At 46.8% G+C, this 22,162-nt stretch overlaps 8 protein-coding genes across 8 annotated transcripts; 3 read left to right on the top strand and 5 right to left on the bottom strand.

Annotated features, from left to right (window-relative positions):
• Positions 1–379: 379 nt before the first annotated feature.
• Positions 380–2,133, bottom strand: GGS22DRAFT_132777 (choline-phosphate cytidylyltransferase). The gene is made up of 4 exons (XM_047958510.1): positions 1,506–2,133; positions 1,080–1,430; positions 612–1,011; positions 380–559 (listed from the first exon to the last, which is right to left on the bottom strand). Exons 1-4 carry the CDS (start codon positions 2,012–2,014, stop codon positions 440–442), a joined length of 1,380 nt encoding a protein of 459 aa, XP_047819535.1. The 5' UTR covers positions 2,015–2,133; the 3' UTR covers positions 380–439.
• Positions 2,134–3,347: 1,214 nt separating this feature from the next.
• On the top strand, positions 3,348–3,752 carry GGS22DRAFT_132760 (uncharacterized protein). The gene has a single exon (XM_047958509.1). The coding sequence runs from the start codon at positions 3,480–3,482 to the stop codon at positions 3,693–3,695; it is 216 nt and encodes a 71-aa protein (XP_047819534.1). The 5' UTR covers positions 3,348–3,479; the 3' UTR covers positions 3,696–3,752.
• On the bottom strand, positions 3,752–4,889 carry GGS22DRAFT_132757 (uncharacterized protein). The gene has a single exon (XM_047958508.1). The coding sequence runs from the start codon at positions 4,772–4,774 to the stop codon at positions 3,809–3,811; it is 966 nt and encodes a 321-aa protein (XP_047819533.1). The 5' UTR covers positions 4,775–4,889; the 3' UTR covers positions 3,752–3,808.
• Positions 4,890–7,946: 3,057 nt separating this feature from the next.
• Positions 7,947–9,572, bottom strand: GGS22DRAFT_161646 (Tctex-1). The gene is made up of 4 exons (XM_047961124.1): positions 9,166–9,572; positions 9,065–9,103; positions 8,914–8,988; positions 7,947–8,839 (listed from the first exon to the last, which is right to left on the bottom strand). Exons 1-4 carry the CDS (start codon positions 9,187–9,189, stop codon positions 8,489–8,491), a joined length of 489 nt encoding a protein of 162 aa, XP_047819532.1. The 5' UTR covers positions 9,190–9,572; the 3' UTR covers positions 7,947–8,488.
• A 174-nt stretch (positions 9,573–9,746) lies between these two features.
• On the top strand, positions 9,747–10,934 carry GGS22DRAFT_161645 (uncharacterized protein). Its single transcript, XM_047961123.1, has 2 exons — positions 9,747–10,113; positions 10,193–10,934. The coding sequence occupies exons 1-2, from the start codon at positions 10,080–10,082 to the stop codon at positions 10,552–10,554; spliced, it is 396 nt and encodes a 131-aa protein (XP_047819531.1). The 5' UTR covers positions 9,747–10,079; the 3' UTR covers positions 10,555–10,934.
• Positions 10,935–11,743, bottom strand: GGS22DRAFT_161643 (uncharacterized protein). The gene has a single exon (XM_047961122.1). The coding sequence runs from the start codon at positions 11,643–11,645 to the stop codon at positions 11,028–11,030; it is 618 nt and encodes a 205-aa protein (XP_047819530.1). The 5' UTR covers positions 11,646–11,743; the 3' UTR covers positions 10,935–11,027.
• Positions 11,744–14,310: 2,567 nt separating this feature from the next.
• Positions 14,311–17,128, top strand: GGS22DRAFT_132731 (uncharacterized protein). Its single transcript, XM_047958507.1, has one exon. It carries the CDS (start codon positions 14,950–14,952, stop codon positions 16,924–16,926), a length of 1,977 nt encoding a protein of 658 aa, XP_047819529.1. The 5' UTR covers positions 14,311–14,949; the 3' UTR covers positions 16,927–17,128.
• Positions 17,129–18,173: 1,045 nt separating this feature from the next.
• GGS22DRAFT_161640 (HECT-domain-containing protein) lies at positions 18,174–21,795 on the bottom strand. Its single transcript, XM_047961121.1, has 7 exons — positions 21,476–21,795; positions 21,308–21,330; positions 21,149–21,187; positions 20,974–21,079; positions 20,784–20,917; positions 18,702–20,712; positions 18,174–18,626 (listed from the first exon to the last, which is right to left on the bottom strand). The coding sequence occupies exons 1-7, from the start codon at positions 21,508–21,510 to the stop codon at positions 18,527–18,529; spliced, it is 2,448 nt and encodes an 815-aa protein (XP_047819528.1). The 5' UTR covers positions 21,511–21,795; the 3' UTR covers positions 18,174–18,526.
• Between the last annotated feature and the right edge of the window lie 367 nt (positions 21,796–22,162).

Here is a 22,162-nt window from a genome sequence, read left to right as displayed (position 1 = left end):
CATAATACCACTACGAAATAAAACTTCAAAGGCAATCTAATTCCCAATTCCAAATCACCCAAGTCCCCCAAAACGCGCATAAATCAGTCATGAACATTCATGTTTGTTATTACGTAGCTCTATCAGATGGGATTGAACACACAAAAGCAGTGGAGTCGTCCAAGTTTTCCGTCTACACCACACCTTTAATTCATGACCTCCGACATCCCCATCCCGGACCCAGCAACGGGGCTCAATTTTGTGCGGTGTCAGGACGATGCAAAATCCATCAACGCCGTTCGTTCCTGTTTAATGATTTTTCTGTATGCCCCGATCCCTAATCATCAACGTCTCGGTTATTTTCGACGTCTCCTTCGTCCTCTGAGCCGAATTGGCTGTCCCCGTCGTACGATCTGACGCCTTTTTCACGGACACGAAGGCGGGCGAATGGCCTATGTAACTAACTAGCCGACGCAACTAGCCGCCCACGGTCATTGTTCTTGTCGTTCTTATCGTCACTTTCTGAATCATCGTCGCTGGCCGGCCGGCTGTCCCGGAGGTTACGTCGATTCTTAGTCATCTATTCATGTTAGTTATGAACATAATCCATGCTAGGGAATTAAGAATCTTACCCAAGATCTTACGCCACCGATTAAGCCGATGGTATACCCAGTGATAAAATCATTAGGAGCTCCAAGTCTCTCCCCTGGTGTAGTGGGTGACCTAGCAGCAGCAGCCACAGTGGCGGCTTCTCGTAGATTGGCATCGCCGTTTGAGCCTGGAGTGGCGGGCATGGAAAATCGGTTTGCCGGTGATGGACTCTGAGGTCTGCTCGCGGGCCAATATTGTCGAAGCTCACGGCTAAGTTCCTGGCCGGTCGTAGTCCAGTTTGCCCTGATGTTATCACGCAAGTCCTGAACATGTCGCTTAATATCTAGCTCGTTCTTCTTGAGCCAGCTCACGTTGAGCTCCTGGCGCGTTGTTCCTCGCTTCAATTGACGCGCAATGTACTTCTCGTAGTCGCGAACAATCCTAAAGTAGCTTAAGTAAGCACTATGATCTATAACATTTAAAATAAACTTAACATCATAGCAACTTACTTTGTAATAATACCCGTTGTGCTGACACCCTCGGTTCGTTGGGTTACCAAAAATTTGCCAGCCTTCTTGATAGGAGCGTAGATATCGTCACCTTCGGCAGCACCGTAAGGGATATCATCATGGGCAACATAATCAATCCGGTGTTTCTCGAGAAACTCGGGCGTCACAATCCAAGGACAGTTCTCAACGACCTCGTCAACCCACTTGCAATGTCTTAGCGTCTCGGCACGTTCGCTGCCCGAGAGGACCGTGAGGCCCTTGCGTTTGTGCGTCTCTTCATCTCCCGTAACACCAACGATCAAGTAGACATCGTCAAATGCTTTCTTGGCCTGTTCGAGTTGACGCATGTGACTGTCAAAAAGTCAGCTTTGTTTTTTTTGAGGGTAACAAACAAGAAACCGCTCTCCCTAAACAATATATACATACCCTAAGTGAAATAAGTCAAAGACACCATCGGCATATACTCTTATGGTGCGACCGGTAGGTGGGGGATTTGTTCTGTATCCGACAGGGTGTACCAGGCGGCCGGTTGGGGGTGGTAGCATAGCAGCTTGCTTCTTCTTTTCCTCATCCTCATGTGCCGGCATTTCCTTAGAACTGGACTTCCTGCTCTTCCTAGCGACCCGGTCTGCAATGTCAATGCTGGCCTCGGTAGTGTCACTGGGTTCACCAGGATCTGCGGTATAGTCGGTGGTTTCTATGGCGGAGGCACGATCGGAATTGGCTCGTTGGCGTTTCGCTGGATTCGAATTACCCGTAGATTCCGACTTGCGGTGTGTAAGCCTTCCAGATTCGGGTGCGGTGGTGTCCCCTTCTTCTCCGGATGCATCTCGGGAAGATGGCTGAAGGAGAGGGTTTTCGTCCATCTTGGAGGTGCTTGAAATTGCTGGGCGTTTGCGCTTGCCAGCGTGAGAGGAATTCGACGGCGACGACATCTTTGTTTCAGTGGAAGGAGGAAGGAGGGAAGTAATGATTGGAACACCAAGACGAAACGAAGTCTAAAGCAGACCAAAATCTTGCCGAGGATGTTGTTAAGAGCTATCAGAAATTGACGCGTTGAGGTTGGAAGTTGGAGCTTAAAGCTTATGTATGTATTAGGAAGGATGACACGCAGGTCCAGTCAAGTTTTAGTCGAGTTAACGAGACTGCAACGATACAGTATACACCATACACCATGGAACACACTATATGCAGCTCCTCTCAGGTAAGTGCGCAGCTTCCCCGTCAAAGGGATCCGGAAAATGGGGTACCCGCCGCAGTAGCGTTAATTGGTTCTTTGACTAAGGAAGTCTTGGGCAAGCGTCATAAGTCTTTAATGCTACTAGCAATTGACTTCCAGTAATTAACTTGCTAGAACCAAGCTAGAATCGTTGACATTGGATATGGGAGTAACGAGTTAACAGGTTGACAAGTGAAGTTGGAGTTGTAATATTATAGAGAGTGATAAGACAGGTCCAATAACTCCCGACAAATTATAGTTAAAGAGATGTAAACGTGTCTAAGTACCCGAAGCTTAGAAAGTGGATTTGTACCTAGTATGATGTTAATGGTAACACAGAAACCACGGTCCTCCGTGAACATCGGTATCTGATATATCGATAAAGAAAAATGAGGACACACTGAAGGGCCACTGAACTTTCTTTTCGATCTACCAGGTACCCCTTGCTCCCGGTTTAAGAAGATCAATCAGGGTTATCACGCTAGTCATAAAAGGGGTTGTAGTAAGAAAGAAATATCTCGAAAAGGTGTCTTTTAAAATTGCACAAATTCGACAATGCTACTTCTAATGCTGTTATTTTCTCGCCAAGTCTCTTATCCATGTAGTTGTCATCAATTATCAAAATTATCAAATTTTGAGAAAAAAAATCAATCAATCATTCGATTCCAGTTTCGGAAGATGTCAGTGGCGTCATGATTCGCCAATTAGCTGAACACGTTTTGATATAGTAGGCCCTCATCGGCACGGGTGTGGCTCGCTTATCCAGCCACCGGCATTAGGTCAAGCCACGTCAACTATTTGACCTAGCTCTTTTTGAGGTAATATTAAGCTATGACAATGTTGAAGGTTCAACTTTATTAACTTTCAGGCATGTGCGACTGATGTTGTATTGAGATTCAATTACAAGAAATTCATTAAATTAATATGTTTAATACATGCCTATAACAGCAGGTAGTCATTTGATAGTAAAGCGTTTGTATTAAACGAGTATAGCCGTAGTTTGTGCTCATTTCGTAGAAATTACCAATCGGAGTAAAGTTGAGGGTGAAGCCATCTCCAATTATCTCATATCTTACCATCACCGAGTATTCCCTTACGATCCTTTTACACATATATTTCATTTAGTTTTACTTGTTTATTCATTCATTGGTATATCAGTCAAGTCATTCTAGCTTAAGTATATGTTCCCATATATTCTCGCCGTCGCATGTTGCCTTAATCCTTGCCTTACATGTCGCCAAACTATATGGCAATCCGAGGTATTCGTCCAAATACAAATCCTGAAGCACGGCCCTGCGAAACCCGCACCCCGCAGTTGGTGCCTCTCAACCAAATTCCACCGGTGTGGGCAGACAAGCGCGAGTGGGTGTGAGGCATTTCTCGATCTTATGATATAGAAGTCGATCCCGGCTTCGAAGCCAAGGCATATATAAATATAAGTATAGATATATTATATGTATATCGAGTTTATTTCATCTTGCGAATGAGGTAAGCGTTCATTTCGCAATCATCAAGAAAGACGAACTGCTCGCTGCTGGCGCGTATGTCTGCCGCACCGGTGCGGGTGCTTCGGGGAGCTCCTGAAGCAGAACGCTTTGGCCTTCTCGGGGGCAGCGGGTCCGAATTTCTGGGATACCTCACAGTATTCCGCGTCGTTGCCAACCCATTCACGGATGTGGTTATGTAGCTCACAGCGCGCGGTCCGACACTTGCGACAGTAGACCTGGCCGCGCGGGGACAGCATCGCGAGGGAGTTTTGCTTGCCCACGCCGCCGCCTGCCACGAACGGTCCCGAGATGAACGCGTTCCGCCACACCCACTCCATGTCGTTTGGTCCTTGCCGTCGCGCCGACAGCGCCACCTTCCCGTGCATCCGCTTGTGAATGGCGTAGAAGTGCGTGCTCGTCAGCCCTAGGCACGTGCTATCGATCGGGTCTAGGAAGTCGAAGACGGCGTAGTGCAGCTCCGGCGGAAGATCCTCTAGCGTGAGCGCTACTCCCGGCTGGTGCGTGAAGGGCACTGGTTCGACGTCAGTCACTGAGTACGACCGTAGCGGACCCGGTAGAATCGGGCGCTTGGTCTGGGCGGGGTTTGTCGCTCGGGGTGATGGGGAGATCGGGTTTGAAGTAGATTCGTGCGGTTGCGACTCGAAATACGAATCTGTCTCCGCCTTTTCTGCCACCGCCCGCGGCGTGCCGACTGGAGTGAGCAGACGGTGTTGTTTCCGCAGAACGGTGGATGCGTTGACCGACGCCGGATAATCAGTCGAGGTGAAAGCACGCCGAGGCACATGAGAAAGGCCCTTTTTGGATCCTGCTTCCTTCACGGATCCCTTCTGTTGCTGCATTGCTACCGCCGATGAGTCCGAGGCTGGACCGAGATCGACTTCGAGGAATCTGTTCGACATCTCCATCATATCAGATGTCCCTGGGGATAACGACTGTCCCAGTGAGGGGGCTCGGAGAATTTCAACCATGTTGAATTCTTGTAAGTAGGTAATTTCAAGTTCAAAATCTGCAAAAGAGATGTTGCTCGGTGATAAGCGCTATTGATGCGCCAAAAGTATTTTGAACTAGGTAGTGATGCAATGTGTAGCTAGTTTGTATTAGAGTCGAGTTACGACGAAACTAATGAGCCTTAGGGTCAAGTGAGCAATAAGACGCTCTTCGGTCTTCGGTTCAGAGTTTGTGGCGGATCGATAGCCCAAATGCTACCAATAATAGGTGGTGACGATAATTTCGACTTAGTCAGAAATGGGTCAAAGCTGGCGCTTAGGTGCGGTGGATCTTATTGCGTGAAGATAATCTTCAGGCGTTCGTGGGGAGAAACTCTTTCGGTAGTCTGTTGGCGAGTCATGACACTAGCCGGAGCCTCGACATCTACGTGGGACGGGGGAGGGTTTATTAAATCCGCCCTCGAGAAGAGAGCGGTCAGGGGTCATCAGCTACGCCCGGCGCAAATACTAGCCACAGTACGCTACGATACGAAGATCACTATTCGGTGGAGCTTGGATCCACTTCTGTTAACTTGGCGAGGCGCCGAAGAAGAGGGTCTGGAGATCTATCGTGACAAATGGGGAGAGGTGGAGTGGTGTGACCCGCAACCCTCGACGCCCCCGACCGGAGAGGCCAGGAGGACACGGGATGACGGAAGAATCCTTTGGCAGACCGGGCTAGGCCAAAGAGATGTTTCTGTTCATAATTGAACAAGGCACTAACCAGTTACGGGAAACGGTTTTTAGAAGACAGGCTGAATCCGGCTCAGACATTTGTGGCAATTCGGCGCATGCCAGAGGAATTTTTCCCATTTTCTTTCAGTTCCGGGATATTTTCACTGGTGACGCCGGACATCCCGGTTAGTTTCTGTGCGATAACGGACCGCGTCTAGCATGTACATTGTAGTAGTTAACTCTATGGAAACTACTGATGTACCCCCATCTTGAAAACTGTTCTCTGTTTCAGAGATACATATCGTTGCTAGGTATAGTATGCATCGTAACACATCAGAGCATTCACCGCTTGCTTGGAGGTTAGGTAGGCTTAAGCCACTGTCTAGGTACATACGTACATCCATGGATGTAGGGACCAGACAAAAACCCCCAAGTTGCAGGACGTGGCCGCGACAAGGGTCCATCCCGCTTACAGCTGACGGCCAAGTTCGACTTCCCCTCAAACACTACTGCAGGTCTCTGCCGTCCGGTTCCTACGGTGGAACAATTATCCACATTGTAATTGTTTGATACGAACATGCAACACTGTTCTGTGTGTATGTAGGCAGTCTACATGGCAACATGGGCAGTCATAGAACGGAATCGAGCGCGCAACTCGGAGACTTGCCCAGCCTGCCGGTACTCGACATAGCAGCGATATGATCGGGAATCGGCATTTGCAGAGCTGTTGCTATGGCTGCGGCCGAGACAAGAAAATCTTTCCAAAACTAATGATTATAAAATCTAATCAAAGACGGGACTAGATTGTTACCAACCAATAGGGTTATGTCAACATCGCCAATGGTTAGCCATGTAAGGGGTGGCTATCAATCTGATCCCTCTCCTGAGTATGTAACTTGATTTTAGATATCCCTCCTTCCAGGACGTTCTGGACTGTACATAGAACTAAAGATGCCTTGGCGCCCATGCGCCCTATCCGCGCATTCAGATCTTCGCGATCGTATCCACAACTATGGGGTCCTGACGTCTCACTACCGATTATGGAGCCATCTACTAGCGAAACTTGTCTTCTGTGGTATGAGGTCACTCAGCTCACTCGCAGACTCGGTCGCTCAAATAGCAGAAGAAACCCTTATTTTCGTCTTAGGGGTCCTGTATGTAACTAGTTTGCTAGTCTTGAAACCTGTTACCAGAATCAGAACATCGAATGGGCAATGTCGGCTCATAAACAAGGCTGACAGACTGATACTCCCCGGAATACCCATCTTGGAAATATCTTGCCGTGAGAAATAATGACCCGATTCCCAATCCCGCGTTAAGCCGGGGAAAATGCTCCGGTCGTGTGTTAATAGATTTCTTCGCTGAGCTCCGACTCGCGAATGGGCTCAATACAAACATAGCCTGTTATCCTTGATTTCTGACGCAATAGCACTTGGCTTCACCATAAACAGTCTAGATTCAATTGACAGTTGGTCCCGCCCGTTGCTCGCCTATGCAGTACGACATCACGTAAGGCTAGTGATACCATTCACATACATTAGTAGGCACATAACTGACGATAAATTGAGATTAGATTAAAGAAGTTGTGTGTTCAGCATACACTTCATTTCACTAGCTACGTGGTAATTCAAGGTATGATTCCACTTTAACTAACAACAGGGCCGACAACGTCGATGGCGATGCGGGGCACCAACCAGGTATGTACTAGACAGATATACTATACTTAATTGAGGTTGAACTTCACCAGGCGAGCAAAGTCAGTTATGGACCTTTTACACAACGAATATATATCATAGACACATGCGATTATAATTATCCCTTTAATTTACCGCGAGTGTACCTATAGGGTTACCTATACTCAAGATAAACTATTCATTATCAATCTATCTGAAGTGATGCTCCAAGTGTCCCATATCTGCTGTAATCAATAGTAATGGTATGTTATATCGTTGGGAATAGGCATGTATAATCCCATACGACAATCTAGATCTACAACTTCTCACTCTAAATGGCCTACACTTATGGACACTAATAGTATAACGGCCAGTAGCATTCCAGCATAGGCATGACCAAGTGATTAAAATTGAGTATAACAGTCTACCTTTTATAGACGAAACTCATGATGAGTTAAATGGTATGGCTTGCAAATTATAATGAACATGCCATATCCATAAGGCATATTACTCCTCGTGTTTATCTGTGAAAATGCCTACCAGAACAACTAGAAAGACATGACTTAACCTGGCTGACAAGTATGAGAGAATGACTATCTAGGGTCGTACGGGTTAGGTATATTCTTCCATATAAGAAGAGGTTTCCATTAGTTTTCTCCATAATACGTTTCTGAAGTGTTTATTTCAACCCCCCCTATCTAAAGAAACGAAGATATATAAAAACACCACTTGGTACTACCTTAAAATAAGAAGCGATATATCCATTATTTTTATATTTATGCCTCGTATATAACGAGAAGTGGAATGTATAATTCTATATTCATCTCCATTAGTACCTTGACCGAAAAAATCTATGCGGATTAAGAGGATAACTCTCATGCTGCTTTTTAGCGAAAAGATAGAATGTACAGAGATTTGAAGTTGGCTAAAGTCGATCAAATATAGTATAAGTATAGATGAGATTGAACAACTTATCAATGTGCTAGGTTTGTGATGATTGATTGGAAGTACAGACTCGGTCAACCGCAACTTGCTGTTTGTACATAGTACCGATGTGTGCGAGAGGTACCTCATCAATGACATAACAAACAAAAGACGCGAAGTACCGAGGATAAAGGGCACCGGCGTCGAGTTCTATATCAACATAGGCAATAAAGATAGATGGTAAATTAAGTAGGCCGTCGCTGCAATTACTATTCCAGTGGTGATACACCGCAGTGCTAGAAACATGGCTTAGCATAACCCAAGGTTTCGAGAAGGCGTCCATCAAATTCACTCCCTCTTCACCGTAGACATACAAGATGGTTATACAAGGGTCCTATCCGTAGATCCAACTGATGGCGAATTCTTATATGCCGACCCAGATGATGCTGATGACGACGTCCATGCCCTTGCCCTCTCCACCGTCATATTTGAAACTCCACATGCCATCTGTCTTCTCATTCCAGAACGCTTGGGTTGCTGAATGCATGCCTCGTCGGCCGACGTGCGGCTTGCCGTCCGTAGCAGTCGCGTTACCGCCGTCGCTCGTGCTGATGAGCGGTCCATCGGCCTTTGCTTCGCTACCGCCTTTGGGCTTGTTCAGGGCAGAAGTCGGGACGAGATGTTGGACGATGGTGCTATTGACCACGAATTTATGAGCCGGGATCTGGGAGCTTGATGGAGTCGATTCTGATATGACGGCTCGGAGGATTGAATTCTGGTGTTGGCATGACACGTTAGCAAGATTGAACGAAGTAGGCACTTAGGCACGTAGAGAATTGAGCGACCTACAATTATAGTACCGTTCCAACCTTCAACCTTCGAATGCTCGTAAAACTCTGCACTACCGATGGCGCTCTGGCAAGCCTATATTTGACCGAAGTTAGCTGAATGAACACCCGTATAGCGATGCCTCCAATAAAAGGCGGCGGGGCGAACCTACGTCCATCGCTATCTGCTTGAGTCTCGTTGTGCTAATTGGCTAATCATTATTCCTGTAAGCTTCAAGACGGAGATCAGGGGTGGCAATTAATTGTGACGTACAGCATTGCTCGGTGCAGACGCCATTTTGGATCGTGGGAACGCGGTTTCGTACGACAAAAATGGTACAAGGACGGAAAGTATAGGCAGAGGTATGTGTCGGATTGGAAGTAGCGGTAGATGTGTATTGTTCCTATATGAACCGTGCCACGATTTGTTGTCAATTGGTCATTAAATGGACGTAAGGTAGGATTATGACAGCCTCGTGAGACTTTCTTTCAGCCTTCTCTCCTGTGACGTTGTAAACAGTAAAATGAATGGAGTTGTAAGATCCTTGCTTCAGCTGACATATGCAGACTGCTAGGTGCTTCGTTAACCAGGTTCTTAGCACGACAAAGTTGCTGTTTCCAAATCGTTTCAAGCCTTCCGCGGGGCAATTGAGCACGTGAAAGGGATCTCTCTCTTTCCTCGTCGGAGGCATTTGTACTAAACTCCGTCCTCTACAACTCCCCGGTCGCTTCCATGGCAACAACCACTGAGAATAATGATATGGCCCACGTGGAAGAGGATTATGTAACTAGCGCCACTGGCTAAACCATCTTTAGATGTTTTTTCACTCTCCACTATCAAGCTCCTTCAACATCCAATTACTCGCCATCATCGTCATAGCTAGTCGTCTTTTTTTCTTCCTTTTTTAGTTTTTCTTTATTATAGTCCGCCTATAGTTGTCTTAGGATTAAAGCTCAATTTCTTCTTATTCTTCGTTGTCTGCTCTTGCCCGCTATCTCTGGCTGATCTGATCCAACTATCTACTCTCGCTGCGATTCGCTGCAATCCAATCACATCAACACCAGGCTCGACAGCTATCAATTGGCTACAAACATTGGAACGCATATCGACTAACCGCTCCGGATTACTGAAACTTAATTCCACAAATCATATCACATCAACCACCTGCTTATCCCCAATTGCCCGATATGTCTAGCCAACCTCTTCTGCAAACGGCTCCAGGTAAACAATCCCTCCCGTTTCAAGAGATCGTCAATTCTGAACGTTACGTGAATTAACATGCTTTGATCAATTACTTTAGGCAAACGAATTGCCCTACCTACCCGAGTCGAGCCCAAGGTCTTCTTCGCCAACGAGCGTACATTCCTATCATGGCTAAACTTCACCGTAATATTGGGTGCCTTGGCCATCGGTATGCTGAACTTCGGTGACCGCCCCGCATTCATCTCGGCTTTCCTGTTTACAGGCGTAGCTATGCTTACCATGATATACGCGCTGTTTACGTATCATTGGCGAGCCAAGTCGATTAGGGTGAGAGGGCAAGCTGGGTTTGACGACCGCTTTGGGCCGTCCGTCCTAGCTATCATCCTTCTGTTGGCTGTTGTGGTCAACTTCGTGTTGCGAATAACTTATTCGAGCGGAGAGGGTGGCAAGAAACACTAAGAGGATATGAAGGATTGGTGTTTACCGAAGTGCTGGGTTCGGGATGAGATCATGCTTTCGAAATCCAATGAGAAGACGAATCCTGAGCGACGACTTGACGTGCTTAAAATAGCATCACCTGCAAAACATAGACGATAGTCTCCGAAATAAAAGAAATTGTATATGATGGGTGGAGGAGACGGAGAATTTGTATATCAGAAAGCATCATGTTCTAGCATCGCATTTGTTCCATACGAAGGGTAGTTTCGGTGGGGTTTATGTTGGACATCACGGAGTCGATTTTTACTTATATGAGCATTGTTACATCGGGTTTTGGGGGGAGTAGTTCGATATTTTTATAGCGCGATATCTCTCGAAGAAAACAAGATCGATCCAGCTTCCCTGTGGTTCCTCATACTGATGCAAGGTGCCTTAATTGGTGTTCGTATTGGTTGCTACATCTCTCGGCGAGAATACTAGCACCACTTAGCTGGCTATGTCGAAGATGTGTTTGTCTGTTCTCCATATCGCTTCTTTAATTCCTCGATAGAGACTCGGCAAAGGAATAAACTTATGACAGGGACTCCTCTCAAGCGGGGCTGGCCTTCAATGGCTCTTTCAAATGGGGTCTTCATGACTTCGAAATCGTCGTTACCGAGCCTTGTCTCCTCAATGATAGTATTACCTTCATCTCTTGGTATTTCTTTGAGCTCCTCCCCAATCGCGACGTACTGAAACCAAACGCACTCATTGCCCGCCTGCTCTCTTAACTCCCGCTTTGCAATTTCGGCTATTGAGACTAACTTGCCCGCGTCGGAAGCTTTGGAGCGTAGGATAGATACAGTCGTCTTTGTCGCAGGGGAAGCAAGATGTTGAAGAATCGCAGTCACCTTTTTCTGGATCTTGGATGATGAGATTATCGAGTGGGTTCGAACGTCGTATTTGGACTCCACGGCTTGTAATATTCTAGCATCCTCGGTCGATGAAGGGTTGGGGCTGTTTTCTGGTCGAGGTCGCTTGTTAGAAAGGATCGGATCTGTGTCAGCTCGCTTCCGCTTTGTAGGCGAGTCGCAACCCCGATTGCTCTTCGAGGAGCTTCCGAAGACGGTCATGATACCGCCAGAAAGGGAGAACCTTTCTTCATTGGAAATTGCCGATAATTGATGAGTCGTGTCGGCGCTTACACAAATCGTTGTGAAGATGTAGTGGGATAAGTATTAGCTATGCGGCTAGGTAGGTAGCACCTTTGGAAATAATTAATTGCGATCTTATCGATAAAGCCCACTACCAACCACAGTTTCCAGGTTTCGATATTCGTGCAACGCAACCTTGAAATGGGATTATGTATGGTTGTATCTATGTACCGTGTATCAAGTACCTATGTATATGCAAGGACTGGGGACATATCCTGGGGTTATCGATAAAACGTCCTTCGCTGTCAACAACAAAACCTTGCAGTTTATTTCGCAGTTCATACACTTTCGAGACATGTCTTATCCGTAATTGGCTGATCACCAAGGAAAAGACCCTGTTCCAAAATGCACGCTGCAGTTGCCTAGGTACATACATACCTAGTACCTAGTCATTGCCAAGAATTAATCAAGATATTATGCATAGGACATCGTAATATTGTGACTGGGGTATCAAGCTAAATTCTGATCTTTCTGAGTCGCTTTGTGACTGAGAAGCTGTCGCAATGTCTTCGCATCGAAACACCACGCACTGTTGCCGCTTATGCGGTAACTTACCTATACCTTCTATTAATACGATTTGAAAATGGCGTATGCACCTAGCCAATTCAACTAATAATTATCTAGATATATATATTTGAAGAAGAAGTACATATGTCATAATGCGTAGTAAGCCCGGTACCATTGTAAAGCCTACACAGCCTATCACTTTTTAAACGTCATCTAAGGTTACATGATCTGTTTATCAAAGCTAGGGGTCTATGCACCTATCATACATATGCCTTTTTGGTCGCATGAAACGAACGAGGGAAACAAATCAAGAAGCCGAGCAATCTTGTTGTATGATAATCCATAGTCTTGCCCATTCGATATAAAAGCTATGCTAATGAGACAATGTATTCCATGTAAATTTACATATATTTGTTAGTTATGTAGAGTCTCTGGGCATTATACCAACAAAGTTTAACTACACAAGATTCATTATGTCTATGGTATCATGAAAACATATTGGAAAGAAATAAAATGCAATTAATAATGCTTGCCAGCCTTGTTATTGTAAAGTCCTCAAGAAACGCTAGCCTTGCCTACTCCGGCACCTTGTGTTTATTGACTAGGTACCTGTGTACTGAAGTTTTGCTGTGGATACTCAATCGTGTCTAAAATTATATTATGCAATAAGTCGGACAATTTGTACGATACTTGGTCTAGCTGGTCTACTTCGCGCTAGTTTCATGGGACAAATACCTAAGTACTTAAGTAGCTAAAAGCAGCCATGTGACACACACCTTATTGAAACCTCTACTACACAGATTGTCACGCTCCTTCTAAAGAATATATCTGCCTGTTCGTTTCCCATTTAAGGGGTATGATTCCAGGTTATCGCCACCACATCCCAAAACTTCTTTACCACCTACTACATATGCGTCGTCCATCCTTTGCTATAGTAAGTGAGTCATAAAAAAGATATCCTAGTCAAATCGTCACATATCAAAATCGATGTGTATGTTATGTACTATTATGTGTGCATAACCCCCTTTATTTTGCAGCACGGGCCACTATAAAGGTCGTGCGTATTTTGTGCACGTAATAGCACCATGACGCTATGTACACTTGTATTGTCGAATATCCCTGCCGCGTAACTTGATTGAGATACCCCCTGCCTTATTTTGTACTTGCCTAGAAATCCTAAGTCCAACCAACCAACCATCGGACTATCGGGCAATCAAATCAAATCATGGTGCTAGAAATTCACGAGGTTTTACGAATTAACCAGTAAATATTCGCAACTCTAGGCATGTAGCCACCCACTCGACATTAGGAAACAGGGACTATCACACACCCGCAACAACACCATCAGGTAACCAGGACACCCCCATTTCCACCTGTAAGTCCTTCCCTTTTGCCCATTTTTTTGCCCTTTGCCTTCTGCATTCTCGCGACCTCTAGATTGAACTACCTAACCTTGCACCTTGCACCTTGCACTCTGCACTTTGCCAGGCCCTGGCAATAGAAAGCTTTACAACCTTACAATCTTACAACCTTTCATTTTCATTTTCCTGGCCTTTTGCGCAATCCACTTGTCGCAACAACCAAGAAGGAAGAGAATCGCAAGCGAATGATAATCGTCTTTCTTCCGATTTTCATTTAATTCATTTCACGCGTTCCTTTGCATCAGTGGTTTTTAATACTTACCTGTTTTCCCCCATCCACATCGGGCGCGCGACTTTTGCCTTACCTCGTTCCCTTTGCCTCTTTTTGTCTCTGGTCTCCGGTCTCTAGTCTAATCTCACCTTGATGATTATCACACGCGCCTTTCTAATACCGCTACTACGTACTATCTGCGGAATCTGTACCTAGTATTTGATACACGTTTCGCACCGCTCATTGTCCTTTTTTCGCAGCCTGCTCTCTTTCCAGCAAGGACATTTTATTATTACCTACCTATTCTTTTTTTTATTTGTTGTCGCCCGGTCGCAACATTCTCTCAAATGAGACGAGCCTATATACATCAATACTAATAAATACGCGCAAGTATCTCGGATCATTTGCACTGCGCTGCATTGCACTGCCTTCCAAGATTGTCACTTTGGCATGGTGTTGCGCATTCCTACTCCTCTACCGCCAACCCTGACTCAGACTTGAGTTTCGTTGGGTTTGACCGTGGCCACATCAGCGCGCGGCCTACTCCTTTTTTCTGCGTTCGACAACCCATCAGAATCCATATCTCGCAATTCGATACGTGCGCCAATCCTTGGTTCTGTCCTTTTGCCTTGGTACTAGTGACTACATTCCTGCTAGTCTAGTTCTAGGACTGTACCTAAGGTGGACTTGGTCCATTCAACAACGGGCAGTAGCCAGGCTAAAAAGGGTGGTCGCATCCGCCGGCTCAGCCGATTCCCGGTTGTACACTACGTACACCATACTTTCTGCCTGCAGCCACAGGGAAGGAATTAAGGGAATTAAGCAACGAACTCTACGTTCATTCGCCGCTACGTCAGCATCGCCTTCCCATTTGGCGTCGCACTTCTAACAATAGTTCCTTCTACCCCTTTACAACTTTAGAACAGCGTTGTAAGCGTACTTTAGGTACTTTGGGTACGTCGGAATTATTAGTCTAGGCCTGATCTGTCAGCGCTCCGACCACATTCATACATCATCAAGCCTCCCCCCAACGCCTCTTCGGCCTGGACCTAGACTTTCATATATTGTTTTCTTCTTGTCGGGTATGCTCATGTTCCGCTTTTGGAGTTCAGATTCCAGGGGAAGTGATAAGACTCTACAAGTTGAACAACCTATGCTTGATTTCGGAAAACCTATTCAACCGTGGGTGTCGTCGGAGTCTTCAGTTATTACTACTACTACAATTTCTTCGCCAACGACTCCGAAGCGGCGCAAGCAGAGCAACGTCGCGATAGCGTCGCAGCCAGCTCCAGCTTCGTCCGCTCGAAAGCGGGCGAGGACAGATGATGATGGTGATGAAGGCGATCGCGCTCAAGCGCTTAAGAAGGTAGCCTTATCGGTAGAGAAGGGTGAAAGGGATGTACCGCAAGCGGTGTCGCGTGAACCCGACATGGATCGTGCTAGAGATATTATCGAGGAACAGTTCAGCCTTGAGATACTACTCAAGCACGACGAGTTACGGTTGATTAATCAAGAACTTGCCAAATGCCAGGTGGCTTTGGAGCAACTACGCAGGTGCCATCTAATACCGTATCCACAGAACGTTCCCACGCCGGAACAAATGGTGAATATCATGAATGGATCAGGCGCAGCCTTACAACCGAAGTTAGGCGAACAGCTGCCTCAGTGGGCACCACCTTTTGGCGTTACTGATGGCCCATATGCGCGGCATTATGCCAAGTGGCTCATACCCGACCCCAAGTTCGACGGTATCCAGCCCGTGACTCCCGCCCACACCGAGGCTTCGCGGTTCAGGACATCGGTGGATGGTAGATCGACAAGGAATAGTTTCACTGAGTCAAGCGCATCTCAAGGTAGAGGACGACCCGTGAGGGGATCTGCGGGTCAAAAGCTCCAGGCCCTATCTAGTGGTTATCCGCCCCCCAAAGACAAGAACAGTCCTTGCATCTTGAAGCGATCCGACGGAAAGACCGTGAAGCTTGTTTGCATAGATTGCCATCGCGAGAATTTCTCAAGTACACAAGGTTTTATCAACCACTGTCGCATAGCGCATAAGAGGGATTTCAAGAGCCACGAGGAAGCTGCGGTACACTGTGGTCACCCCATCGAGGTTGCTGACTCTGGCAGCAGCATCGTAGGAGAAGAAAAGCCGGCCATTCAAAGCGCTCCCCCGTCCGGCCTTGTTCATCCCTTTGTCCGAGAGAATGCCATGTCCGAATCCGAGGCTTGCTTCTCTGTTGTACGTCGTATCCAGGAGTCGATGGAGATGTATCGTCGGGGACAGTTGCCTGGCGTTTCCTCGATCCCAGGTACTACTGAGAGCTCTCAGAGAGCTCCAGTTACCGCTGCACAACAGCCGAACTTCGCTCCTTCAGCTGATTCCCCACACCTTTCCCGCCTACTTCAAAGCAGGGGTTTCAATGGCAACCTAAGCAATCTCGTCAGCGAATCCAAGACTAAGATAGACTTAGACCAATTCTTTTCCCCCGAGGATGAGTCGTCAGATGAAGTTGATATAGGTGGTAATGGCAACGTTCGTGGAACCGGGAACGTGGCCCCGTCTCTTGTGCGAGTTCCCGCGAGGGCAACGATGTCGCCCGCTCTTGCCATCACTCGACCAGCAAGTAGCAAAGGCCACCCGCTTGTGCCATATGCTACACCCGTACCGACTCCTGCCCCACGAGTCACATCAGGCCCCGAACCGGAGATGATCGTAGATGACGACATGTTGGATGTGGATCTGAGTCCTCATACTGCTGTTAGCAACAATGCGCCATCGCTTGTTAGTGACGATGGCGAATATGATGACTCAGAAGCCGATTCCGAGGTCGAGTCCGATGTGAACGATAGTATTGGAGCACAGTCAATCTCGGATGTTGACGAGATCGATATTGACGATGATCACAGCGGTACACGCTCTATTAGACATCACCGTGGTTCTACTGGCGCCGGGCCAGGGACGACAGTACGATTACGTAAGGATGATTCCAAACACGTAACATTTGTTAGCCCTATCAAGGGTAACGGGAACGACCACCAGCGACGAGGAGGTCGAAGATAGGGGCACGGAACTAATAACTAAGTGCTTGATGCAATCTATTCACATGGGGCAGGCGGTTGGCCACCGCGATAGTGAGGAGAGTGCCTTTTTTTTCTTATCGTTGGACTACCGAGTTCTTTGGCGATTACCATTACCCTACACCTTTTATTACGCCATTGCCTTTATTCAGATTTTTACGTTCCGAGATGTGCCCCGAGGATGGGAGACATGTCTCTTCTAGGTTACGAAAGTTGTTTCAATCAGCATCAACATGGAAGCACATTGGCGTCAGGTTGACAGGTCAATTTGAGATTGCTGGTAGAGGCTAGAGGGAGGCACTTGACGTTTTGCTTTTGATATATATATTCTCCAGGTTGCGCAAGCTAGCCGGCAATGATGATGAGGAGGTTCGAAAGGCCCATGGGCTAGCAAGACAGGCAGCCGTTTCTGTATCTATAATTTTCAAACAGCTGTACAAAGAAACTGTCGAAAACGCGAGCTATCGCAGACAAAACACAGAACTTTCCACTGTTGTGAATTTGTCTTGCTTCCTACTTTTTTTTTTATCGATACGTGATATGTGTAATATCTCCCCTGAGATTAAAATAATATTTATCATTTAGCAAGTACTATCACTACCTACCTACTTAGTACCTACATGTACCCTTAAGCCCTCTATTACTGCCTACCTACTATGCTCCGCAATTTGCACGTCAAATCACACAAAGGGAAGTCCCAATGCATAGTGGCTTAGCACTAGCTATGTAGGCGGGATGCAGAAGTGTAGCAGTAGGCAAGAAGGGGAACTGATTGGACGACGAGCAACGAGTAGGCTATTGGGGGCAACACACAGTTACTCCGTATGGCTATGTCGAAGTCCAGCTCCCGCATGGAATCGATCGATAGAGTACCAGCCTACCTACCTACCTACCTAGTACTTACCTGTGTAGGTACCTAAGGTCATATTCGATGGCAATACGCCAGTAATCTTTGTCATACACAACTCTCCCCGCATACTCCCGAGCTACCGTACTTAGGTACCTACCTAGGTAGAGTTGTATATAGTATCCAGGGACAAAGAAATCGGGCGAAGAGTCCTAGAGCTGAAGTCGATATTGCTACCCAAAACCCATCCAGTACCAAGCCACCACTAAAGCCATCTCCTATACCGACTCGCTCGGCAATTAGAAAAATACCTAGATATTTATCTATAGAACAATTCCCATTAGCAGACAAGACGTTAAGTCACACAAGCTTAAGACGCCTAATTGCATCGCGAATTTACTGTTATTATTGCCCCCCTTGATAATACGCCAATACACGATATAATATAACGAATGTTAAACCCGCCCCCGAGTTCCTTTATCTCTTCATTTATCTTCCTAATAATAAGATACATAACCACCCCCCAAAAGATAAAAATAAGGATACGTGCTATTAGTCTTCCCTGAGAAACCCCCGCTAGAAGTCGGTGGGGGGCAGATGAAGGGGGTTCAAAGCAAGCACAAAAAAGGAGATGCAAAATCCTTCCATATTTCAGGTTCTGTTCACGAGGGGAAACACATCATTCGTCGTCGTTCTATATACAGCAACAGCGATGAAGAAACGCCAAAATAGCCTTCTATTCCTGGCCAAAGCCCATCGTCTCTTCGACTGCTGTAGTCAATTTGCCCTGCAAGTGCTCCAATGATTTGTACGGGGGCAAATCTAGACGGTTGAAACTGCATGATTGTTAGCATCTTTCTAGATATCATTGGATCTGTATTCTACCCCAACGCTAGGATATTGATACGTACCAAGTATGAGCCTTTGGCAAATTGCCAACTTCACCCGCCTTTTCGATTGTAAACCTCCTCGGACCATCGCTACCTTGGAGATCCTTGAACCCGTTGACGGGGATTCGCGAGGTACCCGTTGTGAACTGTAGAAGTCTGCTCTTCTGCTCTCCATCCCAGCTTCGTACTGTTTGCCAGAAAAATTGGATGACCTCGTCGCTTTCAGTGTAACCCCGGTAATCCGTATGCTTCTTCCAGTCCTCTACGTCAATATCGGCAATACCGCCAATTAACAATTCCAATTCGCGTTCGTCGAAGACGTTGATTAAGTCCTGGGGGATGAGCTCGTGGAAACCTTCCTTAAAGGCCTGGAATTGCTCTGCGATGCGCTTTTCGATGCGCCACTTCACCATAAGATCTACGTACTCCTTTTTATTCTCGTTGGTAACATCGATGTTGCGTCCGTTAGGGATAAGGTCCTCAACTGTCACAACGCCAAAGCGCTCATCTTCGGTAGAGAATGTTTGCTCCAGTATACCGCCCGAGATATCGTTATCCAGCATCCACTGCAAACTTCGATGGAAATCCGCGTCCACACCCTCCATGTCGGCTAATACCACAGACTTACCCAAAATCATCTTGTAAAGGGCGCCGATGAAAAAGGCGTCGAGGAATCGTCGGTGGAATATAGCAAGACCAACCACACGACCGATGAATTTAAAGTAATTCAAATGCTCGGGGTTGATACCGGAGTGTGGGTTGATCTGGAGTGTATAATTATCGTGCGCGGAATATTCGAAGAGACAGTAAAATGGGTTAAACATTTCGTGCGATAAAAGGAAAAAGAATTCTCTGGAGAGACCACCATAATCCAGACCGTCTTCGCCGTCGAATTTTATCATTAAGCGCTTTTTCAAGTCTGTGGCAGACTGGCGCGAGATCTCCGCGAATGAGTCTTCGAAGATATGTGATCGTCGTACCTTCATGTGACACTGCCCCGAGAGTATCCTCATGGCGGGTTGTGAGCGGAAGTATATCAACTTCCTTCGGAAATCTCGCTTGTACTGTGGTACATTCTGGTCCAGGGAGGAAGGTAATCGGGGGTCGTCCCAAGTCGTTGTCTTAGTATTATGATCCACGAAGTATACACGAGCCGTGTTGGTCAATCGCATTTCCCAACCACTAGGCAGAGGCCCCAACTGAGATACTGGTTGCTGTTGTATCGTTCCGTTGGCATTATTTTGACCGCCATACATTCTAATGTATTGCTGGCGTCGAGGATCGACCCAGGTCGTAGTTCGAGTGTTGTGGTCGACAAAGTAAGGCCGGCCTTCGGGAGTCCATCGTTGCTCCCACCCAGGAGGAAGTTCGCCAGTTCCAGGACTGGTAGCGCCGGTGTGCATCAGGGTTCCTTGGCCAGGACTATTTGGAGAACCACCGGATGGCTGAGGCGGTGACTGCTGTGAGAGCGTGGGGGAATTCGCACCAGTGCGATCTTCCGGTAGAGTTCTGTTCTGATGCCTTTGGCGTTCAACCTGAGTAGCCGCCTCCCTCTCGCCACGATTCTCTGCCGATGTTCCGGTCTGAGTTGGACGATTCCAACTAGTAGTTCGCGTATTATGATCCACATAGTAAGTTCTCCCCAAGTGATCCTCACGCCGCTCCCAGCCAGCAGGTAAACGGCCTTGGGCATCTTCGAAAGGACTCATCTGATTTGCCGGCCGAGCCTGCGCCGCAGTACTGCCATTAATAGAGGGCGCACTTGCGCCGTTCGGCCTGACGGGCAAGGCCATTTGTGCTCCCGGTGCGAGCCCGTTAGGACCCGAAGCCGAGGAAGTTGGCCGTTCCGAAGCGCGATCGGTGCTCGCTGTAGATGTCTGGGGGACTAATGACGGCCGGCTCACGCTTGCAGGCGAAGGTTGCTGTGCAGGACGGGCAGGGGTAGACAAGTTAGTAGACAAATTGATGATCAATTTACCGTGAACAACAAGATTGTCTGTGGACTTCTTAAGGTCCCTCGTGAGCATCTGGTCTAAGAAATAAGTATCCTTGTCAGCTTATACAAAGATGGGGGCAGAGCGGCGGGGAGATGATTGGTCATACCATCAGCACCCTCCGCCAACTCGATAACATCCCCAATGCGAATATTGATAACACCCAAGAAACCCTGATCCTTCTTCTTGAATTTCTTTTGGTCAAATACCTGCACTGCCAAGATGCTATCCTCGGTTGCTCGACTAGATACTAGGTGAGTATGAGGACCAACGATAGTTCGTAGAGGACAAATGCGTACAAGTCGAAATTCTCGTTCCAGTAGGGATTGAGGGTTCGTTTCGAGACGATTGTAGTCTTTGTCTGTTCGCCGTTGATCGTGGCTACGGCGAAAGGATCGGGCAGACCTATACGATTAAAGAAATAGGTTAATGGGGTTGGGTACTAATGATTGGTAAGGATAGTGAGGAACATACGGAACACATCCCGTTTATACAGGCCGTCGGCAGCGATGACTACGACAATAAGGTTAATATATACGTCTCGTTAAGGATAGAGGTAGAAGCGATAGGGAATGACGAGAAGGATGGAGAGTATGTTGGCGATGGAAGATGAATAGGGACTCGAAGACGCACTCGTGACTCGCAAATTTGGTTGGCTGTAGAATAAACTCGATATTAGTTTCAAAACGTCTCAAATATTACAGTGATATTCTTTTAAGCTGAATAAAAAGGTGGACTGGGTATTGTACATTGAATATTCTATGGTACAAAAGAATAATCACAATTAAAAAACAAACTTACGCTGATGGCCCCGGCTCAGAACGACTTGCGGTCATGCTGGACTGGTGGATGCTTCACCGTTGGGAATGAGGTCAAGCGTTTTCACGTCTTTGCTCTCATGACCCTCTCTCTCTCTCTCTCCTCTCCCACCGTGGGCGTCCCGTCCAAAGGAGGGGTTCGTCCGTCTTCGGGTCAAGGTGGATAAGCCGAGTTTAAATAGAAGGATAAGACTCTTAAATTGATAGTTTCCTCTCCCTTCCCTTTACCTTTAATTCTTTTTCTAATTTTGGCCTTATGATATTGACGTTTGATGGCGATGGACACTAACGAGAAGAAAGTTATGAAGTTCAAGTTAGGTAGGGTGTAGCGGTAGTAGTGGGTAGCAGGTAGCAATAGTAGGTTTCTCAATAGTGGTGGCGGTACCTCCGATGTATTAGGTGGATGTATTCAAGGTTGTACCTATTGACATGGATCGCAAAGAAACATCTGGGCGCAACACACACACAAACTGTACCTAGCCCGCTGCCCACTGCCCGCTAAAGTTGACCCAGTCCAATGGCGGTGGCATTTGATTAGTTGAGGCTGTGCATGCGCTAAGAAACAGGAATGATTGATGTACATACTTCTTACGCACGTGCATTTTTGTATGTATAGATAAGACGATACCTATTTTTACATGTTTATCTACGTATTTGTACCGGTATCTGT

The sequence above is a fragment of the Annulohypoxylon maeteangense genome (assembly GCF_022496945.1).
Source record: "Annulohypoxylon maeteangense strain CBS 123835 unplaced genomic scaffold GGS22scaffold_7, whole genome shotgun sequence".
Classification (NCBI taxonomy): domain Eukaryota; kingdom Fungi; phylum Ascomycota; class Sordariomycetes; order Xylariales; family Hypoxylaceae; genus Annulohypoxylon; species Annulohypoxylon maeteangense.
The sequence above is the reverse complement of the archived record's forward strand: the minus strand, read 5'-3'. Positions and strand labels throughout refer to the sequence as shown.

Bases quoted from the DNA above. Each gene is read 5' to 3' on its own strand.
- GGS22DRAFT_161640 (XM_047961121.1), bottom strand. From the start codon at position 21,510: ATGACCGCAAGTCGTTCTGAGCCGGGGCCATCAGC. The intron at 21,080-21,148 runs GTATGTTCCTCA...TTAATCGTATAG, and splicing joins GTATAAACGGGATGTGTTCC to GTCTGCCCGATCCTTTCGCC. The intron at 18,627-18,701 runs GTACGTATCAAT...ACAATCATGCAG, and splicing joins TTGCCAAAGGCTCATACTTG to TTTCAACCGTCTAGATTTGC.
- GGS22DRAFT_161643 (XM_047961122.1), bottom strand. From the start codon at position 11,645: ATGACCGTCTTCGGAAGCTCCTCGAAGAGCAATCGGGGTTGCGACTCG.
- GGS22DRAFT_132760 (XM_047958509.1), top strand. From the start codon at position 3,480: ATGTTCCCATATATTCTCGCCGTCGCATGTTGCCTTAATCCTTGCCTT.
- GGS22DRAFT_132731 (XM_047958507.1), top strand. From the start codon at position 14,950: ATGCTCATGTTCCGCTTTTGGAGTTCAGATTCCAGGGGAAGTGATAAG.
- GGS22DRAFT_161646 (XM_047961124.1), bottom strand. From the start codon at position 9,189: ATGGCGTCTGCACCGAGCAATGCT. The intron at 8,989-9,064 runs GTAGGTTCGCCC...GGTCAAATATAG, and splicing joins TCAAGCAGATAGCGATGGAC to GCTTGCCAGAGCGCCATCGG. The intron at 8,840-8,913 runs GTAGGTCGCTCA...TGCCAACACCAG, and splicing joins GTTGGAACGGTACTATAATT to AATTCAATCCTCCGAGCCGT.
- GGS22DRAFT_132757 (XM_047958508.1), bottom strand. From the start codon at position 4,774: ATGGTTGAAATTCTCCGAGCCCCCTCACTGGGACAGTCGTTATCCCCA.
- GGS22DRAFT_132777 (XM_047958510.1), bottom strand. From the start codon at position 2,014: ATGTCGTCGCCGTCGAATTCCTCTCACGCTGGCAAGCGCAAACGCCCA. The intron at 1,431-1,505 runs GTATGTATATAT...ACTTTTTGACAG, and splicing joins TTTGACTTATTTCACTTAGG to TCACATGCGTCAACTCGAAC. The intron at 560-611 runs GTAAGATTCTTA...TAACATGAATAG, and splicing joins TCGGTGGCGTAAGATCTTGG to ATGACTAAGAATCGACGTAA.
- GGS22DRAFT_161645 (XM_047961123.1), top strand. From the start codon at position 10,080: ATGTCTAGCCAACCTCTTCTGCAAACGGCTCCAG. The intron at 10,114-10,192 runs GTAAACAATCCC...CAATTACTTTAG, and splicing joins TCTTCTGCAAACGGCTCCAG to GCAAACGAATTGCCCTACCT.